Below are 26157 nucleotides of genomic sequence, written 5' to 3' on the forward strand. Positions count from 1 at the left end.
CCCCCTGGCTGTTTCACCGTCAAGAGTGGTTAGGGTGGAGGAACACGCAGCACGAGCAGAAAAAAAGTGCTTTACAAGACCGCGTGAGCCTACTGTGCACCTCCGGGAAGAAGGGAACGCCCCTCTAGTCGGTCCGGCCGCGGAGCTGGGGGATAAACCATCTCCAACCCACGGCCGAAGCAGCCCGGGAAAGCACGGCTAACATGTCCGTTTCAGGATCCGTAGTGACAGCGCTCACCAGCCCGAAGGGGGCGAGCGGGTCTGGATCATCATCGGACAATGAAAGCCCACCCTCCGATGCCGCGGTGGACATCTGGTCTCCGGTGTCATCGGGCGTAAGGGCTACCATCTGTTAGACGGATCGCTTCCCCCGCCCGAAGCTTGGATGGAGCGCTTAGAGGAGCGGGAGGTCCGCGGGCCCGTGGGCGACGGATTATCTCTCGCTGAAACCCTCAGATCTGCCCGAGTGCCCGCTGCAGAGCAGGGGACAACTGGGGTGGTTCACCCTTTTGCAAAGGCTAACCGCGATCTTGCGCAACAGTCATGGCATCGCAATGACGACATGAACTGCCCGCGAGCAGCGCATTAACATGCTGGACCCCCAGACATGTAACGCAGTGCCCGCGCCCATCATCCGAGGACAGGAAACCACCGCATCCAGAAACGCACAGTCGGAGCGCCGTCCTGATAAGGACGTGCTGCACGACTGTGTTGCTCTTTCTGTGAAGTTTGCAACTTTATACGCACCGCTCTGGAGGACCGGACCCAAAGAACGCCAGGCAAGGGAGAAACCCAGCTCGACCGTCTGCCACTGCGTGTACACACTCTGGACCGGGAGAATGCTCTCGTTCGCTCAGAATCGCTGGTCACAGCAGGAGGAACCCTCATCGACTCGATCAGAAAGTCTCTGAAGCGAAAAGGATAGCGTCTGCTGGCGCCAGGTGAGCTTATATACTCAGTTGATTGCTTATGCCTCTCACCTGCGCAGGCTTGCGCTGCCAATTCATTCTTAATTGGCCCGTTCAATACTCTTTCAGACGAGTAGCTTCTGAACCGAACCTCCCAATGCGTGGATTTTACAAATCAAATCCACTTATAGTGCTGAAGTTCCCCCCGAAGGGGAACTAAGCTTTCTTTGCACAGGGCTATCTAAAGGGCCAATAGTGCCAACTGATGATCAACAGTCAAAATGACAAATTTGACCTCTTCCCAATACACAGTCTTTGTTTTTGTTTACTCCAAGTAGTTCTGAGCTGAGATGCATATTTTGATTTTTTCAGACACATCAAGGTAAGTGCATAAAGGTCACTCTCACACACTCAGACACACATACACTTTAATTTGCTGTAATACTTCATATACAATCCAGAAACTAAGCATTTTTTGCACAGGCCTATCTAAAGGGTTAATGGTGCCAACTGATGATCAACAGTAAAAAATAACATTTTACCTCTTCCCAACAGGGAAAACCACCAACAATCAAAAATACATGATTATGGTGTCATAGTTTTACAATAAAAAAATGTGCTTATAATGGAAGTCAATGTGGCAAAAACAGCCACCAAGAGTAAATTAGGGTAAACAAAAGAAAATGAATCAAAAACAATGCATCAAAGGCATTGTTGTTTCACATGTCCAAGACTTTGATAAAAGGTTCACGTCCACAAAAAATCCAGTCCACAATTACTTTTTATATTGAATATACGTCATTTTGGATGTGTTTTCACCAAATCAGTGACATCATTTATGAATTCGGTATTTAAAGAGTTAAATTCCTGTAATTTTCAAGGCAATTTAGTAGTTTTGATCAGGACTGAGGTTGATAAAATATTTATCTGATGCATTTTTTTACAGCAGTTTAATTTAGTAGATGTTTTTATCCCGGACATAACAAAAGGGTTCTAAATTTGCCCAGAGTTTATAGTTAAATAAAAAAATAAAAAATAAAACATTTTAAAGCATTTTCTCAAAATATCTGTCAAAATAAGATGTGCCACCAAAATCATTCAGCTGGCTGAAACACAGAAAATGTTATGGCCAGATTAAGACTCAAAATCACCGCTGAGTGGATGAAAACATCCCCAATGATTATACATAAGGGTTAAACGGGTCATAACAGTCTTGTGAAAAAGGTCCATAGTTAAAATTGCTTACTTCTCTAGATTTGAACATTCTTTGGAAAAACTGGAATAATGCAAGTACATAAGTCATCTGCAATACTCTCGCTTTACTGTAATAAGAATGGTAAATATATGTATGGATAAATGTGTGTTTGGGTATGTACCTATGTACTGTATGTAGTAGGGTTGTAACAATATACCGGTATGACGGTTTACCACGATTTGAACGTGCACGATTATCATACCATGAACAATTGCATATCAACGGTTTTAACCCTTAAAGACCGAGACAGCCGCCCGCGGCTAAAAATAAGTATTGCTATTAAATGTTTAATAACTTTTGATCCGCTGATCCGATTCATACAATTCAAAGATTGGCATAAAGAAGAGAATCTCAGCTTTCCAGTGCTGTATCACATAACATTTGCGGACTTTCAGAGGCTCCGGAATCAGTGCGGTTACGTCATCAACATTTGACAACGCTGATTTGACAAAGAAACGCTCGTCACTGTGTCTCCGGACAAATCAGACATGATACATTGATGCATTGTCCCTCCTCCATGCCCAGATTGGTTCAAACTCGCTATATCACAACCAATAAGCATAGGTTTCGCTTTTGTTTGTGGACCAAGCTTTTTGAACAACACTGAATGAGAGATAGGCATACATTTATGCGCGGCTAAATAAAACGCAAAAAAAAAAAAGTTTTTCATGAAATAATTCTCATACTAAGTACTTTTGCATGCACAGCAGCACAGAAACATGACAAAACAGTGACACAGCAAAGACGAACTGCTGCTCTTGCTGTTTTCAAAAGACGCAAATGAAGATGCAGCTGTTTGTCTGCATTGCAGACAACCATATCCAAATCCATATCGATAGACAACCATATCCATGCTGGCACATAAAACCTAAGGATGTTCCATATTGAATCTAGTTTTGTTATGTAACTATTTATAGTATAGTAAATATTTATATCTATTTTTTACTGAGGATTTGCACCATGTTTATTTGGACTTTGACACATTATTTATTATTTTCTTATTTTTATTTGTTAATTGTAAGTGGTGTTGTTTATAGTAACTAAAAATATATTATTTGGAAAAAGTCAAATTTGCTTCACTGTTCTATTATTTTGTAACATTTGTAACATACCGTATACCGCGAAACCGTCAAACCGTGGTATTGTTTTAGACGATTATCATACCGTGAAAAATTCATACCGTTACAACCCTAGTATGTAGTTTAGTGTATGTTATTACTGATGAGCTCACCAAGCAAAAAATATAGAAATAATAATAATAATAATAATAATAATAATAATGTATTATTCATGCAATAAATTTCAAATAGTCATGCACCTGTCAATTGCAGGATTTTGGGCTTTTTTATTTGATGCAAAAAAAAAAATCTATAAAATTTGTGCAAAATAGTCTTTTAAGTGTTTCTGTTGTTGGATTTGACTTACAATACAGCATTAAATATAATAAAAAATATCAAAACAAATAATATCTCCACCACATTGTTTTTTGGATCTCAGAAGCTTATTTTATAAGAATTTCACCCTTTTTTATGGCTGTTTGCAGTATTTTCTATTATGATTTGTACTATTATTATAGTGGTGCAAAGAGTTTCCCAAAATCGACGCTGTAAAAAAAAACTTTTCTTATAAAATGCAAATGGATTTGAACCTGACTTCATTCACTGTTCACATTTTTATTTTGCTAGAAGTGTATGCAGATAAGTGCATATTTAATTAAATAATGCCTTTTTCACAAATTAAAACATATAATCTTAGGAAACGTCAGAGAAAATATATTGCTAATTATTAGTTGTTGTTATTTTTATCAAATTTGCCTGACATATGCTGCTTTAAAAAGAACTCTTTTTAAGGTTTTTAGAAACATCTAAACAACAAGCTTATAATTACATCCACATCCTTCCACTCATGCTTCATGAATGTAAAGCTGCTTCTTGAACACAACCTGACAGCCAGTATTTTTGTGTTCCTGTGCACCATGTGACTTGAGTGTTGCCTTGGTTACATGTGCTGTGTTTAGGTCTGGCCTGAAAAACATATCTGCTTGAGATCTGCTTAGAAAAATAATAATAAAAGGGTTCTGGAAAATCGATAGAAAGGTGGGCATGAATTATTATTTAAGAGTTATACAAGACTGGTTAGTAAGGCAGTCGGAAAAAAGCAGACGAGAAAAGTGCACTCTGTACCTTTCAGCATAGACAAAAAGATATTTATAAAGCTAAGTTTAAAGAGAGACTTAGTGAAACTACAGTATATACAGTGGGGGAAATAAGTATTGGACACGTCATGTTTTTTTCCTGGAAATATTATATCTCAAAGAGCTGATGACATTGAATTGAGCCAGAATTTGTAAAAACCAAAACAATACAAACATAAAAATAAAATAAAAAAATCTGAAAATTTTGTTTAAATTAGCACTGAACTACTGAAATCTATTTAATACTTTATATAAAAGGTTTATTAGTAACTTAAAGATGCCTCTCATGTGGAGAATGAAGTTGCATGATTTGTTCAGGTGTGATTTTTTCCAAAGACTTCAACAGAGTGTAAATATTTTGTTGATTTTGTGGGTCTCGTCTATCTAATCTGATCGTTATTTTATATTTTCGATTCAAGTGAGGTGATTGGCTGGGCCATTCTACATGTGGTAGGTGGACCCTTTAGGTGCGTGCGTTGCGTGCTAATCACGTCAAGGCTTTATATGAGCAGGTGCACGCTCCATCTCCGGTTGGCATTCTGTTGTTTGGACTTGTTGATGGGAGTCTCTCCACTAGCCCTCCATTGAGTAAAGCATGTTGGAAACAGTGAGTAAAATGGAACGGATTATTAAGTTTACATGAGTGTATTTTTCTTTTAAGGATAGTGGTGGCGGTCGGAAATTAACCTGATTGTGCGCGGCTGATTTATGTGCGTAATGTAGAGTTTATTTCAAAGGTAAGTTTTGTGTGTAAGAGTAAACGTAAAGAAAAAAGGGAAAAGAGTTTTAAGGAATGTTGTTGTTTTGCAGAGTCTGCTAGCTGCTGCTTTGCTGTAATTTGAGTGGCATCTGGCCTTATTCTGAACCCGTATTCCTACGCATGCGTGTGTTGGACATCGGACGCAAGCACTTCGGACTCCATATCCTCTATGGCCAATTCATGTGCGCTGCTTCATTCATGCGCGCTGCCTCTGTATGATTCGTACAGGTCCTCAAACCATCTACGAGTGTTGCCGTCGGAAACCATCTTAGTCTAGTGTGTTGGTTATTTGCTTTGAGTGATGTGATTTTGTAATCAGTTGTCTTAGGGGTTGAGGGCTTACCCCTGAGCGCCCCTTTTACATACAGCTTGAATTTCTTTCTCTGAAACCATTTCGGAGTTTCCTTGGCTGTTATTTAGATCATTGTCTTGCTGAAACTGAAGCAGCTGATGATAGTTTACAATGATGAAAGGCAGAGGTTTGCTGAATAACCACTGAGAGATTTCAGCTGCTGTCTGGGCTTTCACTGCCTTTCCACATCTCCCTTTCTTCATGTTTTCAATACTTTTCTCTGTGTCATTTAATTTTATTACACATAACTTCATTTGTAAATGTAAATTGTAAATTAGTTTTGTTGTCTGGTGGGCCCCTAATAGTATCTCTGAGGGCCCTGGCTACGATATACAGTATATTACGATATGAATATAATTTTACCAGATAATTTAATTAGCTCTATTTGGAAAGATTTCTTTAATTTATAATGACTGAGATGACTTAAGTATTTTTCTATGATGTAAAATTATAATAAATTACAAGCAAAATAAATAAACTGTTTTATGGTTTTCTGGGCAGTCAAACGCTATTCAAGTACAGAAATCAAATGTAAAATAGCAAGGTCATCATTGTATAAATAATATTCAAACTACTATTTAATAATATCTTTATCTTTTAAATCTTTAATAAATAATCTAATCTTACGATGTGGCTATTGCAGATCCAAACATTGAGATATTGATGCAAAAAATATATACTGTTCAGCCATAGTAGTATTTTTTTTTTTTACCTATCTCTGTGGTTGGCACATCTAGACTGACTGTATTCAGAGTACATGACATGACCCAACTGTGAATTCATGCACCATTACACCCTAATGCATAACATACCAGTCAACAGTCTTGTTTTTCCTGGGATTCTCTAACACTATTTCAAGGCAACTTTTGACTTTTTTGGCTAGATCATACAATTTTGTACAATCTCATTCATTCAATTTAGTATCATTTGTTCATCCCCCACTGACAATTAGATTTAGGGGTGGGCTTTGATGCCACGCCACCTTTTAAAAAACCGTACATTTTCGTATGACCGAAACTGACAAAACGTAAAATAGTTAGGTTTCCTCATGAGGTATAATTTAATAATAATAATAATAATAATAATAATAATTCTACCCCGCAGTCATCCCATTTAAAAAAAAATACCAGTATTTGTCCTTTATTTTAAATCTAAGAATTAAAGGAAACAGTCAAATTAATACTGTTATTTTAATCAATTTCAAACCTAATTCAATAATGACTTGGAAATTTAGGAAATTATAGGTTCCTCCCTAATTTTTATCTCTACTGTATAAACACACATGGGAGGGCGGGGCAAGTTGTCACACATTTTGCTCTATTGCGTATTGCTGTTATGTTTAAAGGTCAGTTTCTACATCGACGCATGCCGTATAGTCTTGACTTAAGAATATTTTCACTGCTAATGTCCAAAGAAAATGTTCAATTAATCAACATGCTGACCTTTTTGGACAACATGGAGATGAGAAAAGCTTCTATAGAAGCACATGTTGCAGGAAAGCTGTCAGCATCAGAACTGGCTGTTTCTTGAATGGATTGATAAGAAAGTAATGTTTGTTTTTGTGAAATAACAACATAAAACCCATATCTAAATGCAGAATGTAAAAAAAAAAATTCAAATAAAAATGATCACATTACAATAAAAAAACCTTGTGGAATTATACTGCACAGACAAACTTTGCCAGAGTTTTTTTTTTTTTTTGGCAAAGGAAATATGACATTTTAAAGCGGAAAGCCATATATGATGAGCCAAGCAAGCTGACAGTGGAGGATTCTGGGAAATGTGCTTTGCCATGGCAGCAAAGCCACACAGGTCACGGTGAAACACCATCCGTACAAACAGTACAGGAAACAGAGTAGAAACATCCTTCCACATTCCCTCACTCCGTTCAACTCCCATTCTCTAACACACTCAGACAACTTTTATAGGCCAATTTCTCTGGTCTCTTTGTGTCATTCTGGTGATCAAAGACCATCGCCATTTATTCTTAGATACTAGCTGTTCCTTTCCCAGCCCACACAGTTTCAGTGAACAAAATCAGCTGTAACGTCGCGCACACACACACACACACACACACACACACAGACTTACCTGCCAGACGAGGGCCTCCATGTGGTCGCTAGTGTTGGAGAGGCAGATGCTGAGCACTAGCGTGTGGGAGGATGAAGTGAGGACACTAGCGATGACGGCATCCCTCATGGAGAACGGCAGCATGGTGTAGACCACAAACACAATAAACAGGAAAAACGACACCTGCAAACAGAGTTAACAGCGCATTAGGCTCCCATTTGACAGCTACAGTTCAGACACACAGGAGAGAGATCAGCTAAGAGAAGTGCAACTGGATTTAGCGTAACGTGCTAATGGAAACCAGACATATGATGCACAGCAGGAATACAAGTGTAATATAGAGGGTGATAAAACACTTAAGGCTTGTTCACACTGATGATAATTACAACAAGACAATTAAGAGACAGAGCAGTTTGTGCAAGTGTGCTCTTATAATAAAAAGGATGATGTTGTTTGTTGCAATGGATGCTAATATAGTTATTGGTATAGTTGTCTGTAGAACACATTTTACAGCTATTCTAGGTGAAAATGGGCCTTTGTAGAAGATTCATAAAAGGAAATTGTAAACTGAGGGATATTATATGCTAAATGTGGTTTGAAATGATCTTAAACTAACACTACTACTGAACCAAACTACATATCCCATCACACCCTGTAGTCACACACCAGTTTCAGGTCACCTCTTGATTACACACAGCTGAAGCTATTATGACTGATTACAAAGATGATATACACACCACACACATCTTTACTGAAACTTGTTATCAGTAGCAAGCATTACTAGTGTTCTTCTATATTGTCCTGCAGTGTTTTGACCCCTTGTTTGTTTTACTGTTTATGTCTGTTTTGCTGCCTCGACCCCATTCACATTTTACTTTGACTACTCTTTTGGATTACCTTTATGCTGCTGTTTACTCCTGTATTACCCTTGTCTGCGAGACTACTCTTTAATAAAGCTGAATTTGGACCCCTGTTGGCTTTGAAATAATTAATTGCAAACATAAGCTATGTTTCCATTCTAGCTTATAGAAGAAGCACACTTCTGGAATAAATCACATCCTGGTAAAATGATCCAAATGATCAATAGATTTATTTAATGTGATATCACATATTTATAGAAATGCACACCTGGTAAGCAGAACTAGGCTTTACTACATTGATTATTATTATTATTATTATTATTATTATTATTATTATACATTTTTATTTATTTATTCATTTATTTATTTAATCATATTTGCACTAAGTACTAAAGTAAAAATACAATTTACATTTATGTTCATGTTCATGCATGTTCTTAACCTAATTATGCTTATCTTTACAATTTGTGTGAACATATTGTTTGCATTAGCCTGTAAGGTCTTAAGTTACCCAAGCATAGGCTGACCTACATAGTATTTTGCAGTCCTGTTTTGCAAATACATATTATACAAATATTACTTATTATAATAAACATAAACTACATAAACTACGTAGTAACTACAATATAATCCATTAATCTACCTTTGAGCTTAATCATAATCTGTGTACTGTATTTTCCTTTTTATAACAAATGCTTTCTTTAAAAAATACACTTTAATTCTGTTAAGTATCTCTCAAATACACAATCTCATGCAGGCAGAACAAGGCAGAGTCATAAATGGTGATATGATGGTGGAGCGGCCCATCATTGTATTAAGTAAATTTTTATTTTATTCAACATGTTTACTACAACAGCTCTGCACAAGAAGTTTTGCCAGAGAAAAACAGCCAAGCCTCTTTTTTCTTGAGGTTTTATTTTTTTTTCGTCAATTGGTGAAGTTTTGTTCCTCGCCACTGTCACCACTGGCTTGCTTGGTTTGGGACTTGTGGAGCTGCCATTCGTTGAATTTGCTTTTTTTTTTTTGTTTGTTTGGGCTTTCAGCAATGACATTCACAATGAATTACACTAAACTGATCCGTGAACTGTGAAAAATGGACTGAAGCACTTTCATTTTACTAGAACTTCATCTATGTTAAGCTGCTTTGACACAATCTACATTGTAAAATAGAAACAGAAAGAAAGATAAATTAAATTTAAGTTTTTTTGTTTTTTTTAATGAACAAGTAAAAAGTGTTGCCATAAAATGTAATCTTGCTTTCAGAAGCAGACACCTGATATTTAGAAACTTCCATTATTTCAAAGGCAGACTTTGGCTCAGGCATTTCAGAACAACTTAAAAATGAGAAATGGAGTGTGCACTGAGATTGGTCAGTCCTGTTATTCAATCACAGGATGTTCTTTGGCGAATTCATTTATTTTATACATGTTTTCCCTTTCAAGTTTATTTGAAAATCTTCTTTTTTGTGGCTCATTCTGAAAATGTATCGCTATATACATTTCTGGAGAGTGCCAAATATGTCCGAAGAGCTATGTTTTAATGCAGTTTTTGTTTTCGCGAATCCACCAGAGTCCCCTGTGTACGCTTTTTGAGATCTCAAATTTCTCTCACTGGTGCCATTTGCACCTGCTGTTCTCATGTAAATCCACCAGAGGCCACTGTCAACTGACTGACTGACTGACCGACTGAACGATCAACTAACCCACCCTCCTTATTCCCTAAACCCAACAAAAAGAGTTTTCAAAAGCACCGATTGACCTGCATACCCACTTCCCTAAACCCAAACTACACTTTTAAAAAGCAATCCAGAAAAAGAAAAGCCCTCGCCTGATTTTTACCACATTTTCAGATTTTACCAAATTCTCACCCTGTTATTTAATTGTCTATTTTATTTTTGGCTTCTGTTTTTGTCTTACTGCCTTATGGAAACGTTCTTCACCAGACTCGTACCCTATCATCGTGGTCAGCTCCTCTCTGCGTCTCAAGTCCGACAACGTACGTGAGCGGGAGCCATTCACATGGAGGTAAGCGTTCAGCTGGTAAGTGCGAAAAGTAACGGCATCATAGCATTACGCGTTCGTTTTAAAGACTAAATGCAGCTGAGTTCGTTACCAAGAGTTCGTTATCATGGCTTCACCATGCAGGGACTGTCAGGCTCTCAATCAGGGATGACATTTTGACATGTTTGGGAGCAAAGAGCTTTATTACAGAAAAGTTTTAAGATTCGTTGTGTGGGAAGATTGAGCTCAATCTGACAATGATAGTCTGGTAAATGGAACTCTTTACCAATTAACCACTTACTTTATATTTATGAAATAAAAAAAAACAATAACAAATAGTACAGAAAAAAACTGCTTATATTTGTGAAATGTATTTCCTGGTGTATGGTGTGTACTTTGGCTTGGCAGTCAAATACAGTACACATATTAAATCTTTTTATATAACCTGTTTTTTTCAACCTGTCATAGCAGCCCGTTTACAAAGCCAATCTTGCTGCACAAAATGTGCTGCTCAAACTGTTCATACTGAAAAGATCAGGAACACTGTTAAAAATAAACTCCAGGCACTTTTTCCAAACACTGGGATACTTCAGAATGATAGTACAGCCACATACAGCCAGAAGCAGCACAATCTTGGCAATCTTTTGCACATTTTAGTCTTATCGTTCGTTTATGTGATGTTTAGGAAAATATTCATCCTGTTTTCATCTTACTACATCACCCAACAGGGCTCAATGACGTGGGCGCTCATGTGTTGATGCATTCATCATCTAAAAATTGCACAAATTCAGTTTTGTAAATGTACTTCTTGAACTAGAGAAAATGATTTAGGTCCTCAAGGTATGTGTACATCAAGCTCTTTTATCTCATAAGATGAAGGAATTTCTTTGAAATCTGACTTGTGGCTTTTAGAAAAGGTGAAACATACTCTATGAATCCAAAGATATGTAGGAGAAAATGTGCTACATACTACACTACATTTAAATTTATTATATACTACATTTGTTTTCTCTCATAATGTTAGACAAGTTCTTCTGCCCCAAAAAAATATAATTTATGACCCTCTCTATCCTGTTGCTATTGGATATGTCTGCTACTACAGTAGTCAACATTTGAAGTGAAACAAAATATTTTAATTTGTGCTGAAATTATTGAACAACACGTATTTTTGTCTTTGGACAATCGCCAAGGTCAAAGTTCAAAATAGCTGAATATTCCGCATTGTAGATATTCCACTCATGTAATATATCTATCCTGCCTAGTTAACCTAATTAACCTAGTTAGGCCTTTGAATGTCATTTTAAGCTATATAAGTGTCTTGAAAAATATCTAGTAAAATATTATTTACTGTCATCAAGGCAAAGATAAAATAAATCAGTTATTAGTGTTGAAATGTGTAGAAATGTGTTTAAAAAATATGCTCTCCATTAAACAGAAATCGGGGGAAAAAATAAACAGCGGGGCTAATAATTCTGACTTTAAGTGTGTTTATATTTGGACAAACGTGAGGTACAGTAGCAGGGGCGCCACTTAGGAGAGGAAAGTTAGGACAATTCTAAGGGCCCAGGTATTTTGGGGCCCCCCAGAGACATTATCAGGGGTCCACGACAACACCCTCACCCCCCTACCTTAGGCTAAAGCATAAGGAGTGCTATCCTGCTGAAGAATTTGGTCTCTCCTGTGCTTTGTAATGTAATGGACAGAACAAATGTCTCAAGCTGCTGATGTTACCATCCATCTACAGATCTCTCCCACCCATACTGAATATAACCCCCAAACCATGATTTTTTTCTTGACCAAACTTGACTGATTGCAGTGAGAATCTTGGGTCTATGCGGGTTCCAATAGGTCTTCTGCAGTATTGATGATGATTGGAATTCAGATCAACAGATGATTCATCTACCTTCTTCCACATTTCCAAAAGATCAACTAGAAGTCAAGTTATTATTTGTTGCTCTTACAACTGGGATCGATGACATACTTTTGTCAGGTAGTATATATATATATATAATTATGAAATTATTTGTAATTATGGACACACCCAATTTACAAATACATTTGTAATTATGTTTATCTATCTGTACACTTCTGATTATTATTATAAATATGTACATATATTCAGCTATGGGCGAGGCAGTGGCGCAGTAGGTAGTGCTGTCGCCTCACAGCAAGAAGGTCGCTGGGTCCCTCGGCTCAGTTGGCATTTCTGTGTGGAGTTTGCATGTTCTCCCTGCCTTCGCGTGGGTTTCCTCCGGGTGCTCCGGTTTCCCCCACAGTCCAAAGACATGCGGTACAGGTGAATTGGGTAGGCTAAATTATCCATAGTGTATGAGTGTGTGTGAATGTGTGTGTGGATGTTTCCCAGAGATAGGTTGTGTAAAAAAAATTGCTGGATAAGTTGGTGGTTCATTCCGCTGTGGCGACCCCAGACTAATAAAGGGACTAAGCCTAATAATGAATGAATGAATATTCAGCTATCGTAAATCTCTGTTCATAGCTAATACAACCTGTATATAATGTTCATGGTACATCCATCTGTAAATATCACCATAGTTCTTCTATAACAGCAGTTTATAACTTATACCTGTATTCTGCACTTGCTGCTATTAGACTCCTGGTTAGATCTAAACTGCACTTTGTTGCCTTGTACTTGTACATGTGTAATGACAATAAAGTTGAACCTAATCTAATCTAATCTAATCTAATATACATGCATATACACACACACACACACACACACACATACACACACACACACACACACACACACACACACACACACACACACACACACACACACACACACACACACACACACACACACACACACACACACACACACACACACACACATATATATATATATATACAGTATATATGCATGAATTACACATGCTCACTGTGCAGCAAAGTACACTCAAATAATGCATTGTTATTCTAAATGTAACTATTTTACACACTGTCAGCAAAGTGACTAATTTGTACAAATGTATACAACTGAATTCATATTAAAACGCATTATTTTTAAACAAAGGCATGAGCCCAAACTCAACTAACTCCCTAACCCTACACTACATTGAGGAATGAGTAAAATTTGACTAAGAAGAAATTAAACGAAATCATACATGTGAATACAAATTTGCCACTAAATCAAAAAGTTACAAATTGAACAATGAGTTGTATATTTAACTAAGGACAACAAAGATTATTAAACATTAAAAGGAATGTATGGGATTTTGATGGCCTGCTTTAGACCATTTGTTGACTGTACAACACAGTGACAAGTACATGTCAACTTGCAGCTATCAGTAGCGATGCATAAGATATCGATGGTCTGTTAGCTCATGTTAACTGATGTAGTTCACAGATGGAATCTTGCTGTAAAGTGTCACTAAATATCCGGTTTTTCATGCCATGTCCCCTTTGAATGATGTCTAGTCATTGAGTAAGTGCCCAACTGCATGTTTCGTCAGAATTGCAACGCTAGAACGATGTTATATGCTCATAAATATTCCAAAGCTTATGTTTTAAGTGCTGTTTTCGTGAGTGGAAACTCAATATAGCCTTGTAGGAACGGCAGATAGAGCACTGGATGGTAGCAAAGCCTAATGGATTTCTGGCTTGGTCACCCGTACAGAAAACACACACACGCACACGCACACACATATACACACACTGCCAAAAAAAAAACAAAAAAAAAAACAGATTGCAGAACAGAGAATTTTCCAGACAAAACATGTCTTGAGCCTTATCGATCGACATTTCCACTCTGTCCAGCACAGAGGAGGATCAGACGAACTGCCAGAAATGGTTACATTTGGCTCGTGAAGGAGAGCAAATCCCCCAGCAGACCGAACGCTCCGCTGGGCTCTTGGATGGTGGTGGTGGTGGGGGGGGTCTTGCACTTTTACCTCTGATTGCTCGGATAGTCTGTGCTTTTGCTCAAGTTCTAAAGCTCAGCCTGAAGAGTTGGCATGTTTAAATGTTCAATCTTTCCAATGAACTGATTGCTTGCCAATTCTGCCAGCCTAAAGTTCTGGTCCATTTATTTGTTAGATTAAGACTGGCAGTTCAATTTAATGGTCTTACACAAAATCAGCCCACGTTTTTAAGTGCTGAATTACAAACAATACCAGTACACATCCACAATCTGGGAGTTAGATAGATGGCATCAAGCATGTTGAAATTGCAAGCATGTTACTAGCATATTTAAATACATTGCTAGCATGATTTACCTAGAATGTTCTATCATGTTGTTAGTAGATTTATTGCATGTTTAACCTCATTGCTACAATATTATACAATATTGTTAGCGTTAGCTCATGGCTATCATATTTTAGCACACTGTTTAGCAGGTTTAAGAACAGTTATAACATGGCTAGCATCTTTGAGCATGTTAAGAACATGCTACTAGCATATTTGAGCCTGACAAGCCATGAATGATTCAACAAAATTGAACATGTTTCTGCATTATTTATTGCATGGTTAGCATGTTTCAGTTTAATATTAGTACACTGGCCAACATGCTTAAGCATGCTAGTAAAATGTTGCTATCATATTTTAGCATAGCGTATAATACATGAAGCAACAACATTTAGCATGCAGTTAGCAAGCTGTAGCACAGTTCTAGCATGTAGCCATAATAACTGTTAACACAAATTAGAAAATTGATAATGTTCTATCATGTTATCTTTATTAAAGTTTTAGTAACAGTATGTCCTATTACAGAATCTTTATAGCATGTTTAGCTCATTGCTAACCATGTTTTAGAATGTTGAAAGCATTACAGCATTGTTAGCATATTTTAGAACAATGCTAGCTTGACTGAGGCATGTCTTAAGATGTTAATAGCATGCATTTTTTATGTTATAATTTTTGAAACACATTGATTGGCAGTTTCTAGCATATTTTGACAAATGGTGATCATTTAATTGTGCATTTTATTATTACGAACTAGCATGTTGATGCCATTCAATTACAATATGCTTGCATGGAATGTTATGTTGTGAACATGTTTGTAGAAATTTTGTTGCACAAATTAGATTCCAAATAGTCACAAATGATATATTTGTAATTACAGTAACTCTGACAAAATATAAGAAAGTTTTATTTTCTATATAATTCTTTAAAAATGATTGGAGATTACAGTAGTAATTTTGGATCAAACAAATGCTACTTTAAATTATAATGCAATTATTCACATTTTTAACTGAATAATAACTGTGGTGTAAATCAGATTTTATATCTTAGGTCTTTTCCTATTATGATGGAAGGTCTTTTCCCTGTTGCCAGTTTTAGTAATCATTTCTTGCTGGGCTGAAAATAAATACAGTCACAGCTGGTTTGAGCTCTGAGAAAGTCTCAGATCTCATTTGGAGCAGTTTGCTGGTATTAATCAGTTCTGAATTATCATACACACGCTGTACCTGCCAATGAGATTTGCATTTGACTGTATGTCTCAGATTTCTCATTAGATGAGGAAAAAAGTTCATTTGCAAGAACAAAATCCAAATATCATTATTCCTATCTGATGATATATTAAAATATTAACAAGTCTAATTATAATTTAGCTCATTATTAATGTGTTCCTGTAGAGAGTCTGATTATTTGAGCTGATAAAGGATTTTATTATCTTCCGGCCTTTCTAATTTTTCAAATACACTCTCAGCGGAACTATTCCTGGATGAGGGTTATTAACTAAAATTAATATTAAAACCATTAAAAAAGCCTGTTACTTAAAACAATACAAAACAAGTATATTATTTTATTTCATCTAGTTGCAACATTTACCTTTTCCCAGTATTTAACTAAATGTACAGTAACAACTCTAATTAACTTCCACTACAATTCAAAAAAAGTATGTCTTTGGTTAAATTGTGTTCCTTAAACTACTCTAAGCACATTTAGCATTTTTCTAAAGCAATTAAGATTTAATTAAATTTACCTTATGCAATACACAAACTGTTCTTATTTACTGTAATGATTAAATCACTTCATTAAAAAAAATTAAAATATCTGATCACTTCTTTGAAAAAAAAATGCTTAATTTCTGTTGATACTGCTCCTTCAACAGACATTTAATTGACAATAAACTTGTGATGTGCATGTCAACTTACACTAACCCTATCCCTAAACCAAACCCTAACCCCAACCCCAACCTAACAGTCTACTTATAATCTAATGAGAATTAATTGGCATGTAGATGCAATGTAACTTAAATTTAACAAACAGACCATCAAAGAAAGTGTGACCAAAAAGAAAAATCTTCATACACATACGCGTCTTCATATGCATAGACAATCTTTTTTTATTATACACTTTATATTTTACAATTAGAGGTTAACTATGTATATATAACCTTTAGTCCACACCTTAACCTTTTGTAAAGCTACTTTGGAATGAACATTATTGGGAAAATCACTATACAAATACATTTGAATTGAATTGACCTAAACCTAAACTGTAAAACCCAACAGTCAACTTTATCTAATGAAATGAGTGTAGTTAGCTCAAAATTTACTAAAAGTTAATTCACAGTACTCGTTAGGATTAGTTTTTGAACTCAAATGGTTTGTTGTAAGCAGTTTCCTCAAACGGTTTCTTAACTTTTTGGGTTTTACAGTGTACAGCATGGACAAAAGTTCAACCAAGTGGTTACAATGCCAGTTAAAAGGTTAAAGTAAAATAAAAACTATACAGATTTGAATGTTGACAAAACACAGTTATATGAAATGAAATTACTGAAAAACTGAAAAATAAAGTCAATAAAATATTTATAAACCATATCATCTCAATGAGACTGCAATAATGTTACGTATATGCTAAATGGATCTGGTAAGTTATGATTATATGACTTTATGATTATATTATTATATTATTCTTATATGACAATTACATGAAAGATGTAATTGTAACATATGCAAAGCACATTGCTCAGGAGTTGCTATGGCAACAGATAGTAGTAAATACATCAGATACAATTAACAGGTTTGCTTTTTCATAACGAATAAGATTATGTGGTCTATTGGGATCTTAATGTCTGGGTAACCAGTTGGAAATGGAGTAATCTGATCATCCGAAAGCCTTTCATTAGGATCATAATGATGGAAAATATAGGAAGACCTGCATCACATGCTAAATAATCACATCTCCAAGATTCAGAAAGAACTGAAATAATATGTGTGAATCATGGATAATTAACATACAACGTTTCAATTATTAATCAACTGATGTGACAGAGAATGACATATTATTAGCTTCATTCAAAATGTAGAACAGAGGTTTAGTGATTGTGGTGGTCGAGCTGACAAGGTCATTTTTGGTCACATGACTTATTACTGATAAGAACAGCATAAAGATACAGTATTATCCACAATATTTGACCAATTTAACTGATTGATTTAAGTTAAGATTAAATGCAAAATGAATTTGAAAGTTGGCTTTATTAATAAATATTAATTTTACGCTTATTGTAAATATTTTGATCGCGGCCAAACTACCATTAATCCCTATTAAATTTTAATTGGCGTAATTAAAATAGTTCAATAACCTAACATTTTATAGCAAGATATTAATCATGATTAATCAAAGGTATGCTTATCTTAGTCTTATCATATTTTCTTAACTTTATTTACTTTGTTCGGTATTTGTTTTGTTTTGGTTTGCTTTTTTGTTTAAACAGCTTTTTTGTTTTGATTTATTTGTTTTGCCTTGTTCTTGCATTTTTCCTTTTGCTATATTTGGTTGTTTTGCTATTATATATGTATTTCTCTTTTCTGTTCAGTATTTATTTTGTTTGTTTTGTTTTACTTAATTTTTTCTTTAAATTCCATTTTGTTTTGCTTAAGTTTTTAGTTTGTTTTTAGTTTTAAACCAGTCATTTTTCTTGCCATGACATCACTACACTTGCGACGAAGATCTAAATCATACATCAAGTTATTTTTTAGTCATATTATTTTCTGTATATTACTGTCTGTTATTTAGAGAGAACAACCAAAACGTAATAATAGACTTTGAATCAACACATTTACCACATTGAATCAATTTCTGATGCTTTGTTTTGTGTTGCTTTTGCTTTTTCTTCCATTTTGTTTTGCTTTGCTATTAGTTTTTAAAATTATATTGTATTGATAAGGTTTTATTAGTTTGCTTTTTTTTTTAACCAAATCAGTTCACTTAAATTGTAAAATGTGATCTATCATTCACATTTATAGATTTTCGACCCCAATTACGATGTGTCAGTTAGTACCAGACTTATTGGAACCCACATGGACCCAAAACTCTCACTGAATTCAGTCAAGTTTAGTAAAGGAAAAATCATGGTTTGGGGTTACATTCAGTATGGGAGCGCGTTTGAGATCTGCAGAGTGAAAGGCAACATCAACAGCTTGAGGTATCAAGACATTTGTGCTGCCCATTATACTACAAACCAAAGAAGAGGGCAAATTCTTCAGCAGGACTTCAGCATACTTAAAGGTGCTCCAGAATCGGCCAGCCCAATCACCAGACATAAAAATTATTAAGCATGTCTGGGGTAAGATGAAGGAGGCTTTGAAGATGAATCCAAAGAAGTTTGATGAACTCTGAGAGTCCTGCAAGAACGCTTTCTTTGCCATTATGACTTTATTAATAGGGTATTTAGGTCAGTGCAGAGATGTATGGATGCAGTCTTCCAAGCTCATGGGAGTCATCCACAATATTCATTATTTTTCCACCGCACCATGACTTTATATTCTATAATGTACATTATTTCTGTTCAGTGACAAGACTTTTGTCTAAGCAAAGTCAGACCTTACTGTCCTAATTAAATAATTAAAAATCAAGACATTTCATACTTTATTATTTTTTTTTAAAGCGTAATCTAGAGGCCTTTGCCTTTAATAAGCCACTTCTGATACCTAATGATCCACTAGAATTCAATTATTAGTTGTTGTTCCTAAAACTTAGAAAGGTGACAAGACTTTTGTCATATATATGAAAATAGCTGCTTTTCAAATTCTCACTAAATGTATACTGTGCCATCTTACAGCAATCACCACTGATTTACAGATTTCACTCTCCTAGCTTCATTGCAGTAACAAAATGTGTCACTTTCCTCCCTAAATTGTTTTTAAAGTGACTCTAAAATCTATTTTCCACCTGTCTGCCTCCTTCGCTCTCTGATTACTTCATTAGCTCCCCATCATTCTTCTATGTCTATCATACAAGGCATTCAAGCGGCACTTCTGGCAACTGCGAATTGTGGGAAACGGGGGTCCTGTGTGTTTTCAGGGGTCTTTTCTCTTGCTTTGCCCTCAGGCTGATTGGCGTAAGGTGAGTACGGTGCCTTTTGTTCATCTGCTGCCTCTGAGCTCAATTATCTTCTCTCTTCTGTACAACATACAAAAGCTGCTGCCTTTTCATGGGCGTCTCTAATGGAGAACTGCTGCTGTGGGTTAATGGTGCCCGCATTACAGACCTCTGTAAGCAACAGTGAGGGCTTTCATCTGTAGTAGCACCTCGACCCATGCTGGGGGAAAATGCCACCGTTTTTCCTTACAAGTGTCGGAAAGCGACAGCGAGCATATAGCTTATTAGAGCTCAGTCAATGTGGCGGTGTAGTTAGTGATGTTGCCCCTCAAACAACATAACCAGAAAACAGCACAGCGTGCAGCTCAAAACCTACAGTTGAAAACAGGAAATTAAGTAGAGCATAGCCTAATACAGCTCTTTAAGTCGTCAACTACTGTAGACATAGCTACCGTCCCATTCATTTACGCTAATAAGTGCACACATGCTACTTTAAGACACTTCCAGAAAGTCTTTGCTAATTAGTACTGTGCTGCAGCACTTTGAGTCCTAATTAGGCGCTGGCTTATTCAGATTGCCTGAACCTGACTAGTTCTTTTGCAGCATCACATACTGTATGTGAAGTCTTATTAGCAGAATTTCCCCCATCACACTTCTGGATCTCTCTTAGAGCTGAACCTTTAGTCACACTATGTTGGTTTGACTGCAGAAAGCTTGGGGAGTCATTTATATGACAGCGGTCTGACAAAAAATGCCCCGCTGCTCACCACTATATATTAAGTTTTACTGTACTAGTATCCCACTGCTAGTTTCACAACTTAAAGATCCCGTAAAGTGCTTTGAAATTCAATGTGTGACATAATTTCAGATGAATAATAAAGACAAGGTGGAACATACTGTAGAGAAGATCCTCCGGCCAAGAGCGTTTTGTTTTTATCACAGCTCTGCCAGAGGTTGAGCTCAAGCATGTCAAATGAGAAGCGGCTTGAAGGGGGCGGGGCATGTCATATACTAGAGAGCATTTGATTGGATAGAAGATCTGATGAGAAACTGAAGAATGAGGTTTTAATGTCATTAAAATCATTAATCCATTTAGGCAGAAGCTTTAAATGTTTATATCCTTTAAATGTGAATTATGTCGCGGTTTTGAAGCACATTTATAGATATTCTTAAGACTAACGTACTGATACTAACATGTTTATTTTGATTTCACTGGGATTTTAAGGTTTTAACTTAACAGTTGCTCCAGTTGGAATTGCTATAATCTACACCAGCCCAACATGACAATCCATCTGGACTAGATAAGGATTGAAGGTTTAATTGGTTAATGGTTAATTGGTTTAATTTATGGTTAGCATGGCCCAATGGGCCTGCTGGGGTAGATGTCGTAATTGCACCATCTCCAAAAGGAAAGCAAAAAACTTATCTTTATTTTCAGATGTCCATTAAAATCTAGCTTTGTAAGCAGGTAAGCACCTAAATGGTACGCAGGTGCATATGCAAGATTAGATATAGTGCTACAGAAGTGCTTTTGCGTAGCACCACTGTTGGCATTTTTCATAGGCTCACACATGCATACAGCTGAACAATTAATCTGTGCATGTCAAGAAAAAAAAAAGTTTGCCCTTCTAATTTTTAATTAAAATCTGAAAATGCACTTCATTTCTTTTTCCAGTTAAACTGTCAGATTACGTATATCTTAGGAATTGGTCATGGCTAACATATTTACCTATACTGCTATAACTGTCAGTTTTGACAACAAACAGAAATGGTCATAACAAAACATAACAAAAGTTAGGTTGTAATAACCCTCTTCAAACTTTTTTCCAGATTTTTCTGAATGGTATGCCCACTTTTTTCACCAATTCAGCTTGCAGTAGAAAAACAAGCCACGCACACAGTTGTGTCACTCAATATTCCGTTTCTCTAGGAATTGCATCACAATATGAAAAAATAACTGTCGCAGCTTCTAGATCATGGGAACTTTAATAATTTTAGGGCAAGAAGTTTGTTCTCATCTTAAGGTAATTTCTACTGATAGCTTTATATAGTATATGAAGTGTTTTGGTTTTTACTTATTTTTTTGTTTTGTATTTTTTTTAATAATGCAATCATAAAATGTTACTCACATCAAATGACTTCTTCATACTAATATTTTTCAATATGTAGTGACAAATGTCTTTACTTAAAACCACAAGAGCAATGAAAAACAAAACATGTAAAATAAAAGCAAAGTCCCATAAAAAAGTAAAGGAAAACAACTGACCAACCAATGCAAAAATAATACAAAAAAACCAAAGCGAAAAAAAACAAAAAAAAAAACAAAAAAAAAAAACAAATGAAAGGCACAAAAATAAGTTTAAGAAAAGCGAAAAAAACAAAACGTTATGAAGTGAAACAAAAATACAAACCATCAAACCAAACAAAAGCAAAACTAAAGCATCGCACAAAATCAAGCAAAACAAGACTAACAATGCAAAACCAAACATAACACAAAAAACAAAGCAACAAACAAACAAAAAACGAAAATCACAAAAAGCAAAGTTAAAAAAGAGCAAAAAAGAACATTGTCAAGCAAAGCAAATAAAAGCAAAACAAAAACACAAAACAAAAGCAGAGCACAAAATCTCACAAAAGCAAAGCAAAAAAGAAGAACAACCAATGCAAAAACAAAAATAATACAAAAGACCAAAGCAAAACAAACAAAAAACGAATGAAAAGCACAAAAAGTAAAGTTAAAGAAAAGCAAAAATAACAATTTATCAGCAAAACAAAAATACAAAAGACTGAAGCAAATAAAAATAATACAAAAACACAAAACAAAAGCAGAGCACAAAATGCGACAAAAGCAAAGCAAAACAAAAGGCCAACTATTGCAAAAACAAAAATAATACAAAAGACCAAAGCAAAACCAACAAAAAACTAATGAAAATTGCAAAAAGCAAAGTTAAAGAAAAGCAAAAAAACGAAAACATTATGAAGCAAAGCAAAAATACAAACCATCAAAGCAAATAAAAGCAAAAACAAAAAGATGAAACAAAGCATAGCACAAAATCCCACAAAAGCAAAGCAAAACAAAAGACCAGACGATGCAAAAACAAAAATAATACATAAGACCAAAGCAAAACAAACAAAAAAATAACGAAAAGCGCAAAAATTAAATAAAAAACGTAAAAAAGCAAAGCAAAAATACAAAAGATCCAAGCAAAAACGCAAAACAAAAAGACAAACAAAAGCAAAGTAAAATACAAAAGTCATATACAAAGTCATATGATATTAATACATTACAAATTTGGCCCACTAATTAATATGTTACCAATAACCTCACTTCTAACAGTGACATCTCTTTCCAGATCAGTGGGCTTATTTACGACTCATAGCTTAAAATGGATGTCATGTAAGTGCCACCCAGCTCTTACTGGAGTAGTTCCTGATGAAATGCTGCCGTCTTTTGATCCGGAGCCAGTTTGTGTCGTATATGCATATCACATCGTTTCCAGATCACCAAGCCCATGCGAGTTATTAAGTTATTAAGTCATGTCGAGCAAACAGCCCGGATGACTCACCGCAAGCTACATTTACTCCCGCACCAAACAGCCAATCTCTACTCCTACAGCCGCAGTAATATCATAACTCAAGAGCTGTTTACAAAAGCTCAACAAAACCACTGCTGTTTTTGGCCATCTTGCTAAATGGCGATTGGCTGAATGCAAATCATTGAGCAAAAAGCAGAAATAAAGTACGCGAACAAGGCTGCTTCATACCTGATTTGCTTCATAGATGCAGAGGTGGACAGAAATAGTGCCAACTGTCATAATTACTCTAAGACATGCATTTACGTTGAGACTGTGTCACAGTCATTAGCCAGACTCATGTGTTAAGCGGAGTTCAATGAACTAATGAATGATTCAGTGCGCGGAACAGCTCGCATGCTAAAATTCATGAATTACTGTGCAAATGACTGGGGGAAAATGACACCGGCGTAGTGAATATCTGCATGATTGTGGAGCGCTTTTCATCCAAGCAATTTACCTGAACATCTACATATATTTTGCACTGATGCAACTTGTGGTTTATGCATGACGAATGCTACATTCTGAGCGCTTCAGTGTGATAAGAAGGGAAATTACAGAGTGATAGTGATAGAGGTTGAAGGCAGACACTGAAAAAAACAAGTGTACTAATACAGAGAGCTTTTTTGGGGTAAACGAGTATATGAAATGCCAATTATAAAGCAGGATTTAAGTTAAAGGCTGATGAAACATGAAAAATGTTATATTCTTTAAGGAATAATTCACCCAAAAAATGTACTCATCCTTTACTTGTTCAAACCTGTTTGAGTTTCCTTCTTCTGCTTAAGGGTGCTTTCACATCTGTAGTTCGCTTCATTTGGTCCGGACCAAGAGCAATAAATGATACATTGTTGCATTTTCTGCCGTCTTTGGGTTGTTTTCACACCACACTGCTGGCTTTGGTCCGAACCAGTTGAAAAGAACTAAAATGCAGTCAAGTGACAAAATCCACATCTCTCACTGGCCAGATGTTGTTGAACTGACATAGTTCCTAAACTGCTTATGGATTGGTCAGAATTCACGACAAACTATACATTTCAAGAATGAAGCGTGGCCGCAGCTGGAAAACAATATTTTAATGCATCGCACGTCACTTCAGGAGGAGGCGTGAATTAATTTAGCGAAACTGCGACATGGTCATCTTGCGGAAATATTACCAAAGATCCATCAGGTAATGTTTTTCCCTCTCTCTGTTGGTAAAGCGCTGTCAACAAAAATTTTTCCTCCATATTTTTTACCTCCATAATGCACTGCGCATCAGCCTACCCGCTCCAGGGTTCGTTTGAAACCGTCCCGAGACCACCTCTTCAAGCAGGTACGCTTTTTTGGTCCGCTTTTGGTGCGCACTCGAGTATGATTGCTGCATTTACACCTGCCCAAACGAACCGCACCAAGGGGTAAAACGAACTCTAGTGAGATTCAACCAAACTAAATAAGGCAGGTGTAAAAGCACCCTAACACAAAGGAGAATACAGTATCCTGAAGTATGTTGGGAAAAACAGCCATTGATTTCATAGCATTTATTGTTTCTACCATAGATTTTATCCAACATTCTTTAAAATATCTTCCCAGCAGACACAAAGCAATAAGACGTTAATATTACGTTAGATTTAGGTTGCCAGCTACTGAAGACAATTTAATTTTGATATCCAATAACAACGTGAAATGATGTTGATATTTTGTTGATTTTAGGTTGGGTTAGAAAGTGACCAAAATCCAATGTGGAGCCAACACCTTAATCCAACGTCACATTGATGTCAATTTCTGACATTTATTCGTCAGGTATGGTAACCAAAATCCAACGTCTGATAGACGTCCTAGTGGAAATTTCTACACAATGTCAAGCTGTAACATGAACACACTTTGATATTTTGTTGTTAGGTTGTGTTGGAAAGTGACCAAAATCCAACATTGCGCCAACATCTTAAACCAGCGTCATATTGACGTCAAATACTGACATTTATCCGTGTGGTATGACAACCAAAATCCAACGTCTGATAGAGGTCATATTGGTGACATCTACACACATCAAGCTGTAACATCGTTGGACGTTGATATGTAGTTGTTTTTTGGTTGCATTGGAAAGTAACCTAAATGTCTGTCAGACGTTGGACACTGACATTGGCCTGACGTTGGGTTCTGACGTCAAACAAATTTTCATTTACAAACAAAATGCAGTGTCCCATGACATTGGGGTACAATTTCAATTGGACGTCAACTCTTTTGTCACGATCACTAGCGATCCAGCCAGTGCAGATCACTGGTAAACACCCAGTATTGCATAGAACTACAAATCCGCCATTAAATGGACAACAAGATCCGGTCATGCACCACTTACACACCTGGCCTAGATCCCCATGATTGCAGACAGACACAGCTGAAGCTATTCATGAACCAAGTGCTATTTTTACAGAACACATACCCACACTTCAAGGCTAAGTCTTGCTATCTGTTTCTGTGACATTACAACGTGTTTTCCTTGCCTTGTCTTGCTGGTTTTGACCCTCCCTTTGATTTGTTTTTTTATTGTTTATCTCTGTCTGCTGCCTGCCTTCTGACCACTCGCCTGCTATTTTTGACTATGAATCTGGATTTGCCTGTATACGTCTGTTTGGCCCTGTGTTGACCGTTGCTTGCCTGGCGTTTTGCTAAATAAACCTGCATTTGGATCCACACTCCCTTGTCCAGTGTCACTTCACATCACAAACAAACAATATCATATTAGCTTTTATATTAGTTTATTTAAATCATCCAATCATAGCTGTTATCCTTCATAAATCTGACAAATTAGCTTGTTTAGACCGATCTGCATTCATTCAAAATGAACTTTTTTAACACCTTAAAATCTTTAATCAAAATAATTAATATTTGCTGATATAAGCGATCATTACTTTAAAC

The 26157-nt window shown here is 36.2% G+C and overlaps 1 protein-coding gene across 3 annotated transcripts in view; it reads right to left on the reverse strand.

The window, feature by feature from the left end:
* adcy2b (adenylate cyclase 2b (brain)) overlaps window positions 1-26157 on the reverse strand; it is a 167732-nt gene that overhangs the window by 102880 nt on the left and 38695 nt on the right. For all 3 annotated transcript variants that reach the window (XR_015515971.1, XM_087294514.1, NM_001099987.1), the window contains exon 3: window positions 7561-7722. Coding sequence is in view for 2 of the 3 variants with exons in the window: in XM_087294514.1 (XP_087150640.1) it covers window positions 7561-7722 (162 nt within the window). In the remaining variant the exon portion in view is untranslated. The remainder of the gene's footprint in view (window positions 1-7560; window positions 7723-26157) is intronic.

The sequence above is a fragment of the Danio rerio genome, chromosome 19 (genome assembly GCF_052040795.2).
Source record: "Danio rerio strain M-AB ecotype USA chromosome 19, GRCz13ab, whole genome shotgun sequence".
In the NCBI taxonomy this organism is placed as follows: Eukaryota; Metazoa; Chordata; class Actinopteri; order Cypriniformes; family Danionidae; genus Danio; species Danio rerio.